We start from the raw sequence: 16,816 nt of genomic DNA on the forward strand, positions 1-16,816 counted from the left end.
GAAGCGCCTAGGACCGCTTGGCCACTCCGGCCGGCACAGTACCTTAAAAAATTATATTTTTCCCATTTCGGATCTGCTCAATTTTCTAGGAAAATTAACAGGGATTATGCCCACGAACAAAAATATGACAAAACTAATAACTGACATAAATCACGTATAATCCAAAGCTGATCTACCATGAGAGAGAGTAACAGCCTCTCTCAGAAACGTAGTATTTGTTATGTTCCTTTCTACCTCGCTTCTGCGGTGACCCTAATCATTCATCTTATCAATGCACCTAATTTTCAAACGCCTATAGCACCACATGCCTGAGGCTTCCATTATTTTCTCGTTTTACCAGAACCCATGACTGACTGCAATGAATGTTGCGATCCAAACAAGCATTCTGAGAAATTAACGCTCATGTTAAGAAAAAACCGGAAAACTTTAAACAACTAGGGATAGGAGGTCATGTACATTAGTATGTCTTGCGGAAATTATTAGGATTTCAGTCACCTCGGACAGCATGTGTCCTGTTGCCTGGTATTCGAAGGGTCCACCAAAGGCCCTAATAACATGTTCCATGCATGAGGGCATTGACACGTATAAGGCACAAATAGCGTCCTGTGGATAGCCATTTAAGCTGCATTCACCTGGTTCCAAAGTTGATCTGTGGAAGTTGGCATTGGTTCACAGCACTGCACCCATCGCTTCAACGTATGCCATATATTTTCGTTTGGCGACAAGGCTGACGTCCTGTGTCACAAAGAAGGCACGTGTTCATTCAGCAACTTGTTGTCGTGCATTGTCTTGCTGAAAAATCGTCTGGGGGCGTTGTGCAGAAAGTTTACGGCTACAGATCGTAGGCTGTCATTCACGTAGGTCACAGTGGTCACAGTGCATTGGAGATGCACCAACTCTGATTTGTGGTTGTACCCAGTAGTACCCCACACCAATGAGTTGACGTATATGTCTTGTGGGAATGCACTCACGGTGATGCCGCTCCCCCTGTCTTCGGCGAACCAAAATGCGGGCATCATTTCCAAACAAAAACAACCTGGATTGGTAGATAACCCTAATATATGCCATTCCTGTCCTCAGTGACGTGTAGCATGTTTCCGCACATTCGACAAAGGTAGGCGAAGTGGACAAGGCGCACGTAAACCATACCGTAATAAGCGGCGATGGACTCTGATCTCTGATAGTATACGATATGTTGCGCTGTTCCACTGTTGCGCCAGAATCGAGGATGCAGATCTATCCTGCAATTCAATTAGGATGAGGTGTCGATCTTCTCGCGGGTTGGTCCCTTTCGTCCTGTTCTACGGCCTTCCGTGAACCATTCTGCACACACCCGTTGCACTGGCGAAACACTTCATCCCACACGGAAGCAATTTCCCGGATGGTTCCATAACTTTCTCTCATGCCAATAAAGCACGCTCTTTCAAACTCATTGATTTGACGGTACGCTTCGCGCATACGTCTGCGAGGCATTCTGCCCGTGTGCTCAACTCACGCTGATCCATTACCTTCAGTTTGTAGCGACGAGTGCCGCAGGCATATTTTACTGTTAAGTGGTGTTGCGCCGTGATATCGATGTAAACCATGAACCCTTTAATCGTTTCTGCACATCTTACTGATGTACATGTCCTGTGAATATCAACGTCCTATCTCTAGTCATTCAAGGTGTTCTGTTTTTCTGAATATATGTGTACGTCCCCAGATCATCTATATTTGGTACCCGCGAACTTGTCTTGGCCAGCAATGTTCTATTTGCCTGTCCCAATCTGACTTTTTTGTGTGCTCCTCATTTCGTCCTTCATATGTTAGTTCGCAGCCAAGGTACTCGATACTCTCCATTACTTTTGTCTTTCCTCGGTTTACTATCAAACCATATTCTATACTCATCAGACTGTTCATTCCATTCCAAACGTCTCATAATTCTCATTCAATTTTATTGAGTACAGCAATGTCATCAGCGAACCTTACCCTTGATATCTTTCCACCCCGAACTTCATTCCCACTCTTGAACCTTTACTTTATTTCCGTAATTCCGTCTTCGATGTGTAGTTTGCACCACAGAAGCGAAAAGCTACAATCCCTGTCTTAACCCAATTTTAATCCGAGTAATTTGTTCTGGCCGTCCACTATTATTATTTCCTGTTGGTTCTTGTAAAAATTGTACAATGTCCTCTTTTCCCTATAGCTTAGTCCTATTTTTTCTCTGAATACTGGACTACTTTAAATTGTCGAACGCTTTTCCCAGATGGTCAAATTCTGTGAAGGTTTCTTGATTGTCCTAAAGTCTTGCTTCCATTGTCAAGCGCAATGTCCAAAATACAACTCTGGTTGTTTTACCTTCCCGAAAGCCACATTGATCATCATGTAACAGATCGTCAGTTTGCTTGTATACTTTTCTTGTTAGCAACTTGGGGGATACACGATGTATTGAGCTGACTGTCCGATAACTGTCGCAGTCGTCTACCCTTGCTGTGAACGGGATTGTGTGGATGATATTTTTCCGAGTGCCTCATGGTATATCTTCTTTCAGACAGACTGTAAAGTCGAACTTGGATACTCATCTGATTTCTAGTTCGTCCATATCATTTTAGAACTTCAGAAGTGTATTATCCATCCCTTCTGCTTTATTTCACAGCAAATATTCCAAAGTGCTGTAAAACTCAGAGTATAAAACTGATCCCTAATTTCTTCCATATAGACTCTCATTTCCTTCTATCACATCATCGGACAGTTAGAATCATTCGCAGAGGCTTTGACTGCACTGTTGCCACCTAAGTGATCTCTCCATCTCACTCTCCTTCTCTCTCCTGTGCGTTTAAAAGTGTAATTGCCACCGTGATCTTAATTTTGACGCCTTAGCTTTTAGTTTCACACAAGTTTTTTTTTACTTTTCTGTATGTTGTATCAGACTTTCTGATTACTATTTCGTTTTTGATTTCTTCACATTTTCCCTGCAGCCGTTTCGTCTTGGCTTCCCTACGCTCCCTACATACTTTGTTCGTAAGTGACTTACTTCACTCTACTCCTGTCTTTTGCTGAAGATTTTTCTATTTATTTCTTGATGTTATTTGTCTCAGAAGACAGTGTTACGCTTCGTGTAAGAAGGAGAAACGTATACCAGCAAGTATCGGAATTCAACAACCGAAGGACTGTACAATGTCGAGACAACGGTTCATCGTTGCGCGATATTGCTGCTCATGTCCGTCGGGATCACACGACTGTGACGCCATAATAGGTTCCATGGATTAAGGAAGACGATTCTGGGTATTAACGACCCATACGTCTAGCATCCAAAGGGACTCACAAGAAGTTCCTAGGACCTGCAGGTCCAAGTTAGATAAACGTGATTCAGGATAAGGGCGCGTTTTCACACACGATGTCTGGACTGCCTTGGACATGAGCAGAAAGAAAATTGTTTTGGCTTTCCTTGACGGTGCAACAAGGAGAAATGCGCCGACATAAATGATACCAACGACAACACTCGTGACAGATGTGAAACCACATCGTCTTTTATGAGGAGTCCCCGTTCTGCGTAAGGGATGGTGATTTAGATACATGTGTTTGATGGCTCCGAGGACAACAGGCATTGCGAGATAGCGTTCAGGATCTTCATATGAGCATAGCATGTTGTCTGATCGATGGAGTACTCACTTAAGAAAAATACGCATGGAATCTAGGTTTCTTTGAAGGCTCCTGTTGTACTTGGCCAACCGTTGTGGCACACCAGTTCACAGCGTGTATAACGTTGTCAGGATAACATGTGTGAAGTGCAGAACGTGGTAGCTTAAAGAAAAATAAATAAGAACTGATTCAAGTACGTCTGTTGTTTGGTTTTTGTTCCACATACTGTTTCATCAGCGGCTGTCTCGAGTCGAATATGGATCCGAGGAGATCTTTTCCGCATTGTCGGTAATGTGACAGTCACCACATTTCTGTCATGTTAGCGCCAGTCGCTTCTTCAGAGTCCCCTTGCCACTAACTTTGAACATAATAATACAGGACAGGGTGTTATTGTGCTAACCAACCTCAATAAAGAGGAAGTTCGACTTTTTCTGTAAGTAGCAAGCTCTCCAGATTACTCACACACAGAAAACATCCGGCCATGGCACGCCACCGCTCCCTAGCTACTACGGTTAATTGACCCTGGTACAAAGTTGAAGGTGCACAGAAAGACATGCCAGCCTCTGTCATCAGAGCTGAGTTGCTACATAACTGATCCTGAGTTTTGGTTACAGCAATGTGTACATATAAAATGTAAAATTTCGTCGTATTCTCTCCATCTTATTGTCATCGTCCGGACGTTTTATCTACACAGTGAGTTTTCTAATGTCTGCAAACTTAGCTGACCACTTAGCGCGCAAAACATCTGAACTGTCTTCTCAAGCCCACGGTGTGAAACACACATTCTAAATAAATATGAACCTGGCGCTGTTATAAATGCTGCTGTCACGTAACTAGAATGCATGAATTAATAAAAGTGAAAGTTTAGGATCCATTCTAAAAAGACTAAAGAGCTATTTCCTTTTTTATTCTACGTGTAATTTATCAACTGTGCTTTCGGGGGTCAAGTGATACACAACAATTGTGTTCGATTAATTTTGACACTCAATAACAAAATATATAACTCTTGGACATATTGAACTAACGACTGTTAAAATCTTTATCTCTACATATGAAAATTTTTTATCACAGCAAAGAAAGATTAGAAATCTTCATCAGCTCATTTACATTTACGTTGCCATAGCTGGTCAACGCACTGACTTGCTGGAAAATAAATATACTTTATGAACCAATGAAAGTATCTCTCATGTATTCAAAATGAGGGTAGGTTAGTATCCAAGCTTTTGAAATTCAAAGGTCAAAGTGTACACAAGTTGGAGTGAGCGATTCTAGACTCAACATTTACTGTGGCCTAATAAGCGATGGTACTTTACCAAGCGGCGTCGGCAAAGGCGTTGTCCGTGTGCTGGATCTAAAACGCTAATTCCCTACTCTGCCCTTGACTCAATTCACTCATTCTCAACTTTCCTGTGTTCTGTAGAGCGTTAATGTTTCGCTAGTCGAAATAATAGCTATTGCACACTCGCTAAGGGTTGGAGCAACGTGTACAATGTCTTTTCCCGCAAAAATTCCCACAGGAATATTTAACTACCAGTTTGCCAGCTGTCGCCATGATAAGTGAAGCGTATCGTCTCACGTCACAGAAAGCAAAGCTCTCAATGTCCCCGCTATTTTCCTCACTCTTGTGTGGTCCGGGAATATTTAACTACCACTTTGCTATCTGTCGCCATGATAAGTGAAGCGTATCGTCTCACTTCACTGAAAACAAAGCTCTCAATGCCCTCACTGTTTTCTTCACCGTTATGTGGTCCGCCATGAGACGAGAGAGAGAGAGAGAGAGAGAGATCTAGCCACTTTAGTTCTCAAAATGCTTTTATATAAGGGGAATCTCCCCAACGTGTCGCGTCTGCGTCGCCCAGTATGGCTTCAGCCAATCACCATCAGCCTAGCAACGTTAATGCCGTGCAGTCACTTACCCTCGGTCCCGGCCATATTTACGTTAAAAGGAATAATGTATTGTATACTAAGATGGTATCTGTTCTTTCGGACATGTCCGAAAGAACAAATGGTTCAAATGGCTATGAGCACTATGGGACTCAACTGCTGTGGTCATCAGTCCCCTAGAACTTAGAACTACTTAAACCTAACTAACCTAAGGACATCACACACACCCATACCCGAGGCAGGATTCGAACCTGCGACCGTAGCAGCAGCGCGGCTCCGGACTGGAGCGCCTAGAACCGCACGGCCACCGCGGCCGGCCGAAAGAACAAATACCATCTTAGTATATATATACAGTTAAGGCTCACCGGCCACGTGACCATCTTCTTCTTCTGTGCGAATGCACAAATAGTGCCCGAACTCTTACGGGAATCGGCAACGCACCGCGAGTAATGTATATAACTGGCGGGGGCGCTACGAATATAGTGCAGGACAATACGTTGAGAATGTGGGTTTTACGGGAGGCGTGCCAGAGATAAATCCCTGCAGTCGCGCTATGCTCTATGTCCTCGGTGGGTCAGATGCCGGCACGGAAGCTCAGCGTGTTCGGTGGGAGAGCTGGTTGGCCTCTGTAATAAAAAAACTCAGTGGAAGAAAAAACAGACGAACTTTAACGGGTGTCTTGTGACGTCCGCAACGACCAAACCCAACGATCAAAAAATAAAAAATAAAATAAAATAAAAAATAAAAAAAATAAAAAAGATGGATAGAGCGTCTGTCATGTAAGCAGGAGATCCCGGGTTTGGGTCCCGGTCAGGGCACACATTTTCATATGTCCTCGTTGACGTATGTCAACGCCTGTAAGCAGCTAAGTGTGTTCATTACATAGTAAATAATGGATTGTTCTGGCCTTATCCCTTTTTGTGCAGAAGCTCGCCGTTCTCTCGTTAAAATGGGATTTCCGATTCCATTGACGACCTGCTCGGTTCGTCTCCAAAATGCGTTTCTCTTTAACTTGTTTTATCATGCTCCTGTCCATGTATTGGTACATATTGCTTTGTTAGTTTTTGGTACGTGAGATTAACTGCAATTGCCTTTCGTTAATATAATGTAATTATTGTTTCCTGAGGGTCTCATACTGTATTGTACTGTCCTTATGGACCAAGCTCATGTAAGGTCCATTAAAATCCGGACACCTTACAGCAGTGAATTGGGTCAGAGTTTCCTGTGAAAGCCTGAAGACGCTGTGCAGCAGCAGGTGGTGCAGTGTGGTGTTCCTCGCTGTCCGCCAGACGCCCCGGAGTGCGTGCACGGGCAGCAGCGCGTGTGGGGGGCGGCGCGCCGCGAGACGGTGTCGGTGCCGTGCCAGGTGGAGGCGCGGCCGGCGGCCACGCTCTTCCGCTGGGCCTTCAACAGCAGCGCCGGCGGGCCCAGCTCGACGCCGGCCGCCGTTACCACGCAGCCGGGCCGGAGCGTCGCCACGCACACGCCGCTCAGCGAGCGCGACTACGGCACGCTGCTCTGCTGGGCGCGCAACGAACTCGGCACCCAGCTGCACCCCTGCGTCTTCCTCGTCGTGCCTGCAGGTTTGGGCATCGCACTGCGAGCTGCGCGCTGCCTCATGACGACCAGGCGCCAGAAGTTCAGTGTGCGAAGTCTTTTAAGCTAATCCTCCGAAGCTTACATCCTGTAATGTTATGAAACCATGACGCACAACTGTCATACGTTTGCTTACTGCTCAGATCTTCACGAGAGTTAGCTCATGCAACGTGTTCGGCACAGAAAAACGTAAAACAGATATGAGCCAGTTGTAAGAATATGCCCACTGGCCTGCTGTACACCGGCCGAGCGGTCAATATACGGTGTGTGGAAAATGCAGCTATTCAGGCAAGACACAGTTGACCTCAAGGAAGGCAGCGGCTAGCAGCCAAATTGTAGCATAACTAAGTGTGATGCCACTCTTCATTCATGCTTATTAATACACTACTGGCCATTAAAATTGCTACACTAAGAAGAAATGCAGATGATAAATGGGTTACTTATTGGACAAATATATTATACTAGAACTGACATGTGATTACATTTTCACGCAGTTTAAGTGCATAGGTCCTGAGAAATCAGTATCCAGAACGACCTCTTCTGGCCGTAAAAACGACCTTGATACGCCTGGGCATTGAGTCAAACAGAGCTTGGATGGCGTGTACAGCTACAGCTAGCTAATGCAGCTTGAACACGATACCAAATTTCATCAAGACTACTGACTGGCGTATTGTGACGAGCCAGATGCTGAGCCACTATTGACCAGACATTTTCAGTCGGTGAGAGATCTGGAGAATGTGCTGGCCAGGGCAGGAGTCCAACATTGTCTGTATCCAGAAAGGCCCCTACAGTACCTCCAACTTTCGGGCGCGCATTATCCTGCTGAAATGAAGGGTTTCGCAGGGATCGAATAACGGTAGAGCCACAGGTGGTAACACATCTCAAATGTAACGTCCACTGTTCAAAGTGCCGTCAATGTGAACATGAGGTGACCGAGACGTGTAACCAATGGCACCCCATACCCTCACGCTGGGTGAGATGCAGGTATGGCGATGACGAATACACGCTTCCAATGTGCGTTCTCAGCGATGTCGCCAAACACGGATGCGACCATCATGACGTTGTAAACAGAACCTGGGTTCATCCGAAAGAAAAACAAACGTTTTGCCATTCGTGCACCTAGGTTAGTCGTCCAGTACACCATCGCAGGCGCTCCTGTCTGTGATGTAGCGTCAAAGGTAACCGCAGCCATGGTCTCCGAGCCGATAGTCCATGCTGCTGCAAACGTCGTCGAACTATTAGTGCAGATGGTTGTTGTCTTGCAACCCTCCCCATCTGTTGACTCAGGGATGGAGACGTGGCTGCACGATCCGTTACAGCCATGCGGATAAGATGCCTGTCATCTCGACTGCTAGTGATACGAGGCCGTTGGGTTTCCAGCAAAGCGTTCCGTATTACCCTCCTGAACCCACAGATTCCATATTATGCTAACAGTTATTGAATCTCGACCAACGTGAGCAGCAATGTCGCGTTACGATAAACCGCAATCGCGATAGGCTACAATACGTCCTTTATTAAAGGTACGCATTTCTCCGCCCTACACGAGGCACCACAACAACGTTCCAGCAGGCAACGCTGGTCAACTGCTGTTTGTGTATGAGAAGTCGGTTGGAAACTTTCCTCATGTCAACACGTTGTAGGTGTCGCCACCGAAGCCAACTTTGTATGAATGCTCTGAAAAGCTAATCATTTACCTATCACAGCATCTTCTTCCTGTCGGTTAAATTTTGCGCTTGTAGCACGTCATCTTCGTGGTGTGGCATTTTTAATAGCTAGTAGTGTATTACTATAAATAATTATTAACTGACCATACTTCACTGGAGTTGGCTGTCATTAATAGTCGTTCAGTACTCAACATATATTTTATTCATGTTTCATCAACCAGCCAGGCCTATACTCTGATTTAAATTGGTTGGCATCTGACTTCTAGAATCCCAAGCTTCTCGTATGTCATTAAATATAAAATGTGAGATTTGATAAATTATTATTATGTTAAATTTAAAGTCCCTTTGACGTTATTATTGTGACATTGGCCGTTGAAATTACAAGATACAAGAACAATTTGTTTTGTCAACAAATTATTCATTGTCCGGCAGCTTATTCTTTGAACAAGGAAATCTTAGGGGATTTGGAGTGGCTATTAAATGATTCAGAGAAAACCTCAATTAGCTTTAATTGTATTGAGAGCCCTGTAGATTGTCGATTTCCACCATGCAGTCATATATGCTAGTTTTATATGTCAAAAGCTTTGGAACCTGTAGTAATACTTCGTTATAATATCTTTCCATTAACTGGTGGCTGAGCTAATTATAAGAAGCAGCAATCTGCTACGAATACGTAATCAGGACTAACCTCTGGTAGCGTTCACATCTTTACGAGAAGAAAGACAATTGTTACTTGATCACAAAATTAAAAAAGTCCATAATTGCCTTGCTAAGAACTGTAAATGATGGCGTATTGAAATATGTCGTAGTAAATTTACTATTCCTACATTAGGCTTTAAAATAAACATGAGGTGTTACAAGCTGCAGCATTATCAGAAGAAGTATTGTGTCTAGACAGCCGCCAGGGATCTCCCCTCTCCACTAGTTAGAAAATCACTTTTAAGAGCTTATCTTCTAAAGAAGGGTGTAAACATTTGGATTTCAGGTATGGTATATATCTCTACAAGGTCTCCAAGCATGAAAAATAACTGTGATTACTTTTAAAATAAGATGAAATTAGTGTTAACTTTTTTTGTAATTGAGGAAATTTTCCCGCCTCATATCTTGAAAACTACAGAACACACCGAAATACTTTGTCTGTTGATCTCAAAAGTACGTCAGTCGACAAGGGGTGTTTGCGGAATACGAAGTCTTATAGCCTTTAATGTGTATAAGTTTCGGGAGATAGTGCTTTTTACAATATTTCCAATGTTCGACCCATAACGAGTACAAAGTTTCTAACAAAACAACGAAAAAATTCCGAAATTCATGGAAGGTGTTCCCTCAGTGCCACTATTTTTCTTACATTCGTCGCACATCGTCATGCACGCCGAACGTTACAGGAATCTCCTCCTGCAACCCATCACTGAGAACTACGACGCACAATGCTTTTCGAACCGGAAGTGACAACACAAGAGGAAGTATTCTTGTTATTGTTGGTTTGTTGTATCGTTCCTTCAAGATCCTCAACGTTGTAGCTATCAGCGTCTTTAAATTTACCACATGACATGAATAAGGTTAAAACATATAAAACGTAGACGTGCTAAGAAGGTGACATAAGAACGCATTCGTTCTCTCGCACTATTCTTCACAATAGCACACACCGTTGGCACATTAGTCCAGCCAGCTCGTTGTCAAATGTCATCTTGTTTAAATTCAGTGTATAATAAATAGGGTTCACGGAGTAATCTTCTTCGATTCTGAAAGTAAGCTGAGTGCATAAAGGTGAGGATATGCGGCAACCGAGAAGATCTTAAGACCAACAGTACATCTTATACGGTCCAGTTCCAATCCGGCCCGCCGTGAGTTAGCGATAAACACATGGTATAAAAGGGCAATGTATTGAAGGAGCTGTCATCGTAATGCAGGTCATTCATGTGAAAAGGTTTCCGACGTGATTAGGGCCGCAATACGGGATATAACAGACTTTGAATGAGGAATAGTAGTCAGAGTTAGTGGCATGGGACATTACATTTCGGAAACCGAAATTCCGAGATCCACAGTGTGAAGAGTGTGCAGTTTACCTATTTTAGGCATTGCCTCTCACCACGGACAATGCAGTGAACGACGGCCTAAAACTGATCGAGAGCAGCGTCGTTTAAGGAGCATTGTCTGTGCTAGCAGACAAGCAGCACTGCGTAAAATAAACGTGGAAATCAGTGTGGGACGCTCGATGAATGTATCCGTTAGGGCAGTGCAGTGAAATTGGCGTTAATAGGCTATGGCAGCAGGCAACCGACGCGAGTGCCTTTTCTGACAACGTGACATCGCCTGCAGCGCTTCTCCTGGGCTTGTGACCGTATCAGTTAGACCCTAAACGACTGTAAAACCGTGATCCGGTCAGATGAGTTCTGATATCAGGTGGTAAGAGCTGATGGTACGTTTCAGTTGTGGCGCAGACTCTAAGATTTCATGGACCGAAGTTGTCAACGAGACACTGTGCAAGCTTGTGTTGGGTCCATAACAGTATGGGCTGTGTTAACATGGAATGGACTGGGTCATTGACTGTAAATGGCAATGTTCGGCGACTTGGACAGCATTTGGAGTCGTTCACGGACTTTATGTTCACAAACAAGGATGGAATTTTCATGGATGACTATGCGCCATTTCACCGGATCACAACTGTTCGTGACAGGTTTGAAGAACATTCTTGACAATACGATGGAATTATTTGGCCACCCTCAAGGCCCGACGTGAATTCCCTTGAACATTCATGGTACATAATCTAGAGGTTAGTTTGTGCAGAAAATCCTGGGTGGCAGAACTTTCACAATTATGGACGGCTAAGAGGTAACATGGCACAATATCTCTGTAGGAGAATTCCAACGACTTGTTGAGTCCATACAATGTCGAGTTGCTGCATTACGCGGGACAAAAGGAGGTCCGACGCGGTATTAGTACCCACATGACATAGCCATGTTTTCTTACCATTTCTTTAGGTTTGCTTTAGAAAGATACGGACAGCTTCATTTACTTGTTAGAGACTGTGATCAATATAAGCTGATAAGGGTTGACCTCTGGACTAGCTATCCTCATTCAAGCGTTTGATATCCCATTACTTCATAACAGTATAGCTTAAAAACCCCGTTGAGTACATTTTGTAAGAAAAATCAAGTAATATGTGCTAAAACTCTAATTATGCACAACTCTAATTATGCACTTCACAAAGTATGAGGCAAAAAGCGAAGTTTACGGAAAAGACCCATCAGCAGAAAAAAGTGTCGCAAATATAGGATATCGTAACTAAGCAAGGTACGGATGAAGCAAAAGTGCAATGTCACTGTATTACCAAGTACACAAGCCACAGAATGCAATACCTGCAACAAGTCATCTGGCGATCTTTCAACAACTTTCATAACAGAATTCCAGGAAATCAGTTCACCATAGTTGCAGCTATCTGCAACATTTATGAGGAACAAATCAACAACAGCAAACGTGACGTCATCTCGCGCATATTTCATACTTTTTACAAAATCACTGCCGGCCGGTATAGCCAAGCGGTTCTAGGCGCTTCAGCCTGGAACCGCGCGACCGCTACGGTCGCAGGTTCGAATCCTGCCTTGGGCATGGATGTGTGTGATGTCCTTAGGTTAGTTAGGTTTAAGTAGTTGTTCTAAGTTCTATGGGACTCTTGACCTCAGATGTTAAGTCCCATAGTGCTCAGAGCCATTTGAAACATTTTTTGTTTCACTATGCTCCTTAAAGGTTTTCTGCGCTTATGCTGCGCTACAGCAGACGGAACTATTTCACGCATTTAATGACGCCGACGAACGATTATATCACACCAGAACAACTGGCTGAGCAGAGAACGTGATTTCCCAATGAAATATGAAACTAAAATTACAAGAGTTAACCTTTTAATTCGATAATTACCATAACATTTAGGACTTCAAATGCTTTGGCGTGCCTCATTGAGTCATTCACGCTGGGATCTTCTTATAATCTTGTGGCTTAGACCCGCATCGTAATAGAGTCGGTATACGCTGTGCATGAGCGTCATTCATGTGATAGTGAGCGAAAGTTTTCTAAATGCTTGCTACTCGAGTAACTGTGGTGACACTTCGGTAACAGTGAGGTATTCACCTCGCAGGACGTGGGAAACCGCCTAAAAACCACATGCAGGCTGCATAGCACATAGATTCTCGTCGTTAATCCGCCGTGTGAACCCAACTCGGGGCCGTCTTACCCTCGCCCCGGATACTGAGCTTAAACAAGCACAGCTATCCGAATGGGTTCATTCAGACTAGAATAACACGAAATAAGTGAGACATAAATACGCCTGATTTCCGTTTGCGTCACAGCATTTAGTGTACATGCACTCAGCCCGAAGGTAAGTCGTTCAACGCGAAAAGTAGGCTTTTTTTACATTAGGTTTGAGCTTACAATAGACGAAGTATAGCAGATTTTAGTAGATCTACGACTGTAAAACTGTCATTGTATTCAGAATCTAATATTTGCCTCAGGCCTCAGTATAAGGCATAGAACAAACTGACATGAGTTAAGAACTTACAGGAAATATAGATTGAAAGTGCAGACAGAACTGACACAGCGTAATACCAACTTCATACAACCTTACATTTATCGCTATGTGTATGTCACGGATGCGCTATGGAATTCCTCCATTCTCTTGCTCTGCACTGTACAATATCTTGTGAAGCATATATGCAATTATGGGGGATTGGAATTGTACATTTCAGAGATAGCTAATTGGATGCGGTTGTATTGCCTGAATGAGAAAATCCATAATCTGCGACATGTCGACAAATTAATAGCTGTCTGATTAAAATGAAATAAGAAAAAATATAGACAGCGCTCCAGTACAACTTAAAACACAATTATGAAGCATATGTCCTTTAAAAAAATTAATTGATGTAAATTTATAACCTCTCATACAAAATTATAACGACTCGAGACTAAAAGGTATTTTGCAGTAAATAGTACAGGTCAGTCCTTACTCAATATTTATAGACTAACGTGTATATGATGATCGGTAAGTTAAAACTGCCAAAGTGAAGGAAGTTTTAAAAGTGTTATGTGTTACTATGTGTGAACACGAAGAGAATAATCGGACCATAATTCTTGTCGCGTGTTGGCCAAGTGAACTACAAATGTTTAAAGTCAGCTACAGGACGAGCAGAAAGACAATAAACTCTGAAACAATGGTACAATATCTGTGGCGTGGCAACGAATCAACTCGTTGTCAGATGTGTTCACCGAATAATAGATGCCTGGCCGCTTCGGCTTTATTGCACGACTCTCACTCTTTGTCAGGCATCTCGGCACGTTGCCGCATGGGCAAGCGCGTCACTGCGGGGGAGATAGGGCAAACAGCTTTTGTCATCGTGCCACGCCCACTGTACATTACAATCTTTCCAGCTTCTTATCTATTTCCTTCTGGAAATGTAACTGTGTATTTGCATCAAAGTAGAAGAAATAAATGAGAAAAAGGAGATACACTATGTGATCATAAGTATCCGGACACCTGGCTGAAAATAACAAGTTCGTGGCGCCATCCATCAGTAAGGCTGGAATCTAATTTGGTGTTGGCCGACCCTTAGCCTTGTTCACAGCTTCCACTCTCACAGGCATGTTCATTAAGGTGCTGTAAGGTTTCTCGGAGAGTGGGAGCCAATGCTTCAAGGAGTGCGGCACCACTGAGGCGAGGTATCGACGTCGGTCGGGAAGGTCTGGCAAAAAGTCGGCGTTCCAAAATGTCACAAAGGTGTTCTGTAGGATTCAGGTCAGAACTCTATCCAGACCAGCCCATTACAGGAATGTTATTGTCGTGTAATCACTCCGCCACAGACCGTCCATTATGAACATGTGTTCGACCGTGTCCAAAGATGCAGTCGCTATCTCCGATTTGCTCTTCTACAGTGGGAAGCAAGTAGGTGCTTAAAACATCAATGTAATCCTGTGCTGTGATAATGCCACGCTGAACAGCAATAATAATTCACTTAACGACCGAGACGAGTGACGTGTGCGAAGATATGTCAGTGCTAATAGACAAGCAACACTGCGTGAAATAACGCAAATATCAATGTGGTACGTACGATGAACGTATCCTTCTACATCTACATCTACATTTGTACTCCGCAAGCCAGCCAGCGGTGTGTGGCGGAGGGCACTTTACGTGTCACTGTCATTACCTCCCTTTCCTGTTCCAGTCGCGTATGGTTAGCGGGAAGAACGGCTGCCGGAAGGCATCCGTGCGCTCTCGAATCTCTCTAATTTTACATTCGTGATCTCCTCGGGAGGTATAAGTAGGGGGAAGCAATATATTCGATATCTCATCCAGAAACGCCCCCTCTCCCAACCAGGACAGCAAGCTACATCGCGATGCAGAGAGCATCTCTAGCAGAGCCTGCCACTTGAGTTTGCTAAACATCTCCGTAACGCTATCACGCTTACAAAATAACCCTGTGACGAAACGCGCCGCTATCTCCTCTGTCAATCCGACCTGGTACGGATACCAGACTGATGAGCAATACTCAAGTATAGATCGAACGAGTGTTTTGTAAGCCACCTCCTTTGTTGATGGACTACATTTTCTAAGGACTCTCCCAATGAGTCTCGACCCGGCACCCGTCTTACCAACTATTAATTTTATATGATCATCCTTTAGGACAGTGCCGCGAAATTTAGTGCTAATGGGCTATCGTAGCAGAAGACAAGCGTGGATGTCTTTGCTAACAACACGGCATTGCCTGCAAGGCCGCTCCTGGGGTCGTGAACATCTCGGTTTTTTGGTTGACAGTGCGGCATGTCATTACCTCCCTTTCCTGTTCCAGTCGCGTATGGTTCGCCATGATTCTTCGCGACTGGTTTGAAGAATATTTTGGAGAATTTGAGCGGATGACATGGCCACCCACATCATCCGACATAAATCCCATCGTTACGGGACATAATGGAGAGGTCAGTTAGTGCACAAAATCCTGGACTGGGAACGTTTTAATCATTATGCAGGATGGCTCATTATTTCTGCACGGATCTTCCAACGGCTTGTTGCATACATGCCTCGTCGATTGCTGCACTACACCTGGCGAAAGGAGGACAGACACGATTTCAGGTGGCATGCCATGTCTTTTGTCCTCTCAGTGTAAAGTTACCCTATGAACATGTCGTATCTTTCACTAGTTGCTCAATATACATTCTGAACTGCTTCTTCGGTTTCGTTTCCTTCGACTCTTATAACTCCAGTCTGATTTCCGTACAAGTTGTAAATACCTTTTTGCTGTTCGTATTTCATCTCTTCTACTTCCAGAATTTAAAATACCATATTCTAGTCGCCTCCTGTAGATGTTTAACTACGATTGCCCTTTCTCAACTTGGTAAAAGACAAATAAGGAAGCTTGTCTCATACGTTCCTACATCCATCCGGAACCCATAGTTCTCTGCAGCGTGGTCGGCTTCTAACAGGTTTTCTACTATTATTTGTTAGTAATTACTGTCAACAGTTTGCAATCCTGGCTGCTGGATGATTAGGTTGATAGTAAAGCATCAGAACCTTCGATTTTGTAATTTGAATTACTACATATTTCTTTTAAGTTTGAGGGCATTTCGCGTATCTCATATACATTATCTTGCATGTCTTGTGGAATAGTTTTGTGATAGAATGTTCTTCCATGCATCTTAATAATTATAAGGGAATACGTCAACTCCAGGTGCCTTCGGATTCCGTTTATGTGTTATCACAATATCATGTGGCCCATCTCCGTTTGATCTATTTAGTCTTCCTTTTCTAAAGCATTTTCTTCAAATTCGTTTCACTTGTGTAGCTCTTCTATATATTGCATCATCCTTTTAACTTCCCTTCGTCTTAGTTCTGACTTGCCACCTGAACTCCTTCACAAGGCTGGTTCCCTTGTCCAACGGTCCCTCTAATTTTCCTATAGACGGGAACTATCTTTCCCACAATCATGACTCCATTTCGCCTCTGACAGTTCCTGCTTTGCCATTTTACTTTGTCATATAATTTTTTTATATTTATTTTCCTTTCGCGTGCTTCTTTT

General features: G+C 43.6%; 1 protein-coding gene across 1 annotated transcript in view; it reads left to right on the plus strand.

Moving 5' to 3' along the window:
- LOC126275201 (neural cell adhesion molecule 2-like) overlaps positions 1–16,816 on the plus strand; it is a 1,450,213-nt gene that overhangs the window by 1,247,655 nt on the left and 185,742 nt on the right. The window contains exon 10 of the mRNA XM_049977177.1: positions 6,795–7,088. Coding sequence (XP_049833134.1) covers positions 6,795–7,088 — 294 coding nt within the window. The remainder of the gene's footprint in view (positions 1–6,794; positions 7,089–16,816) is intronic.

This window comes from Schistocerca gregaria, chromosome 1 (genome assembly GCF_023897955.1).
Source record: "Schistocerca gregaria isolate iqSchGreg1 chromosome 1, iqSchGreg1.2, whole genome shotgun sequence".
Lineage (NCBI taxonomy): Eukaryota > Metazoa > Arthropoda > Insecta > Orthoptera > Acrididae > Schistocerca > Schistocerca gregaria.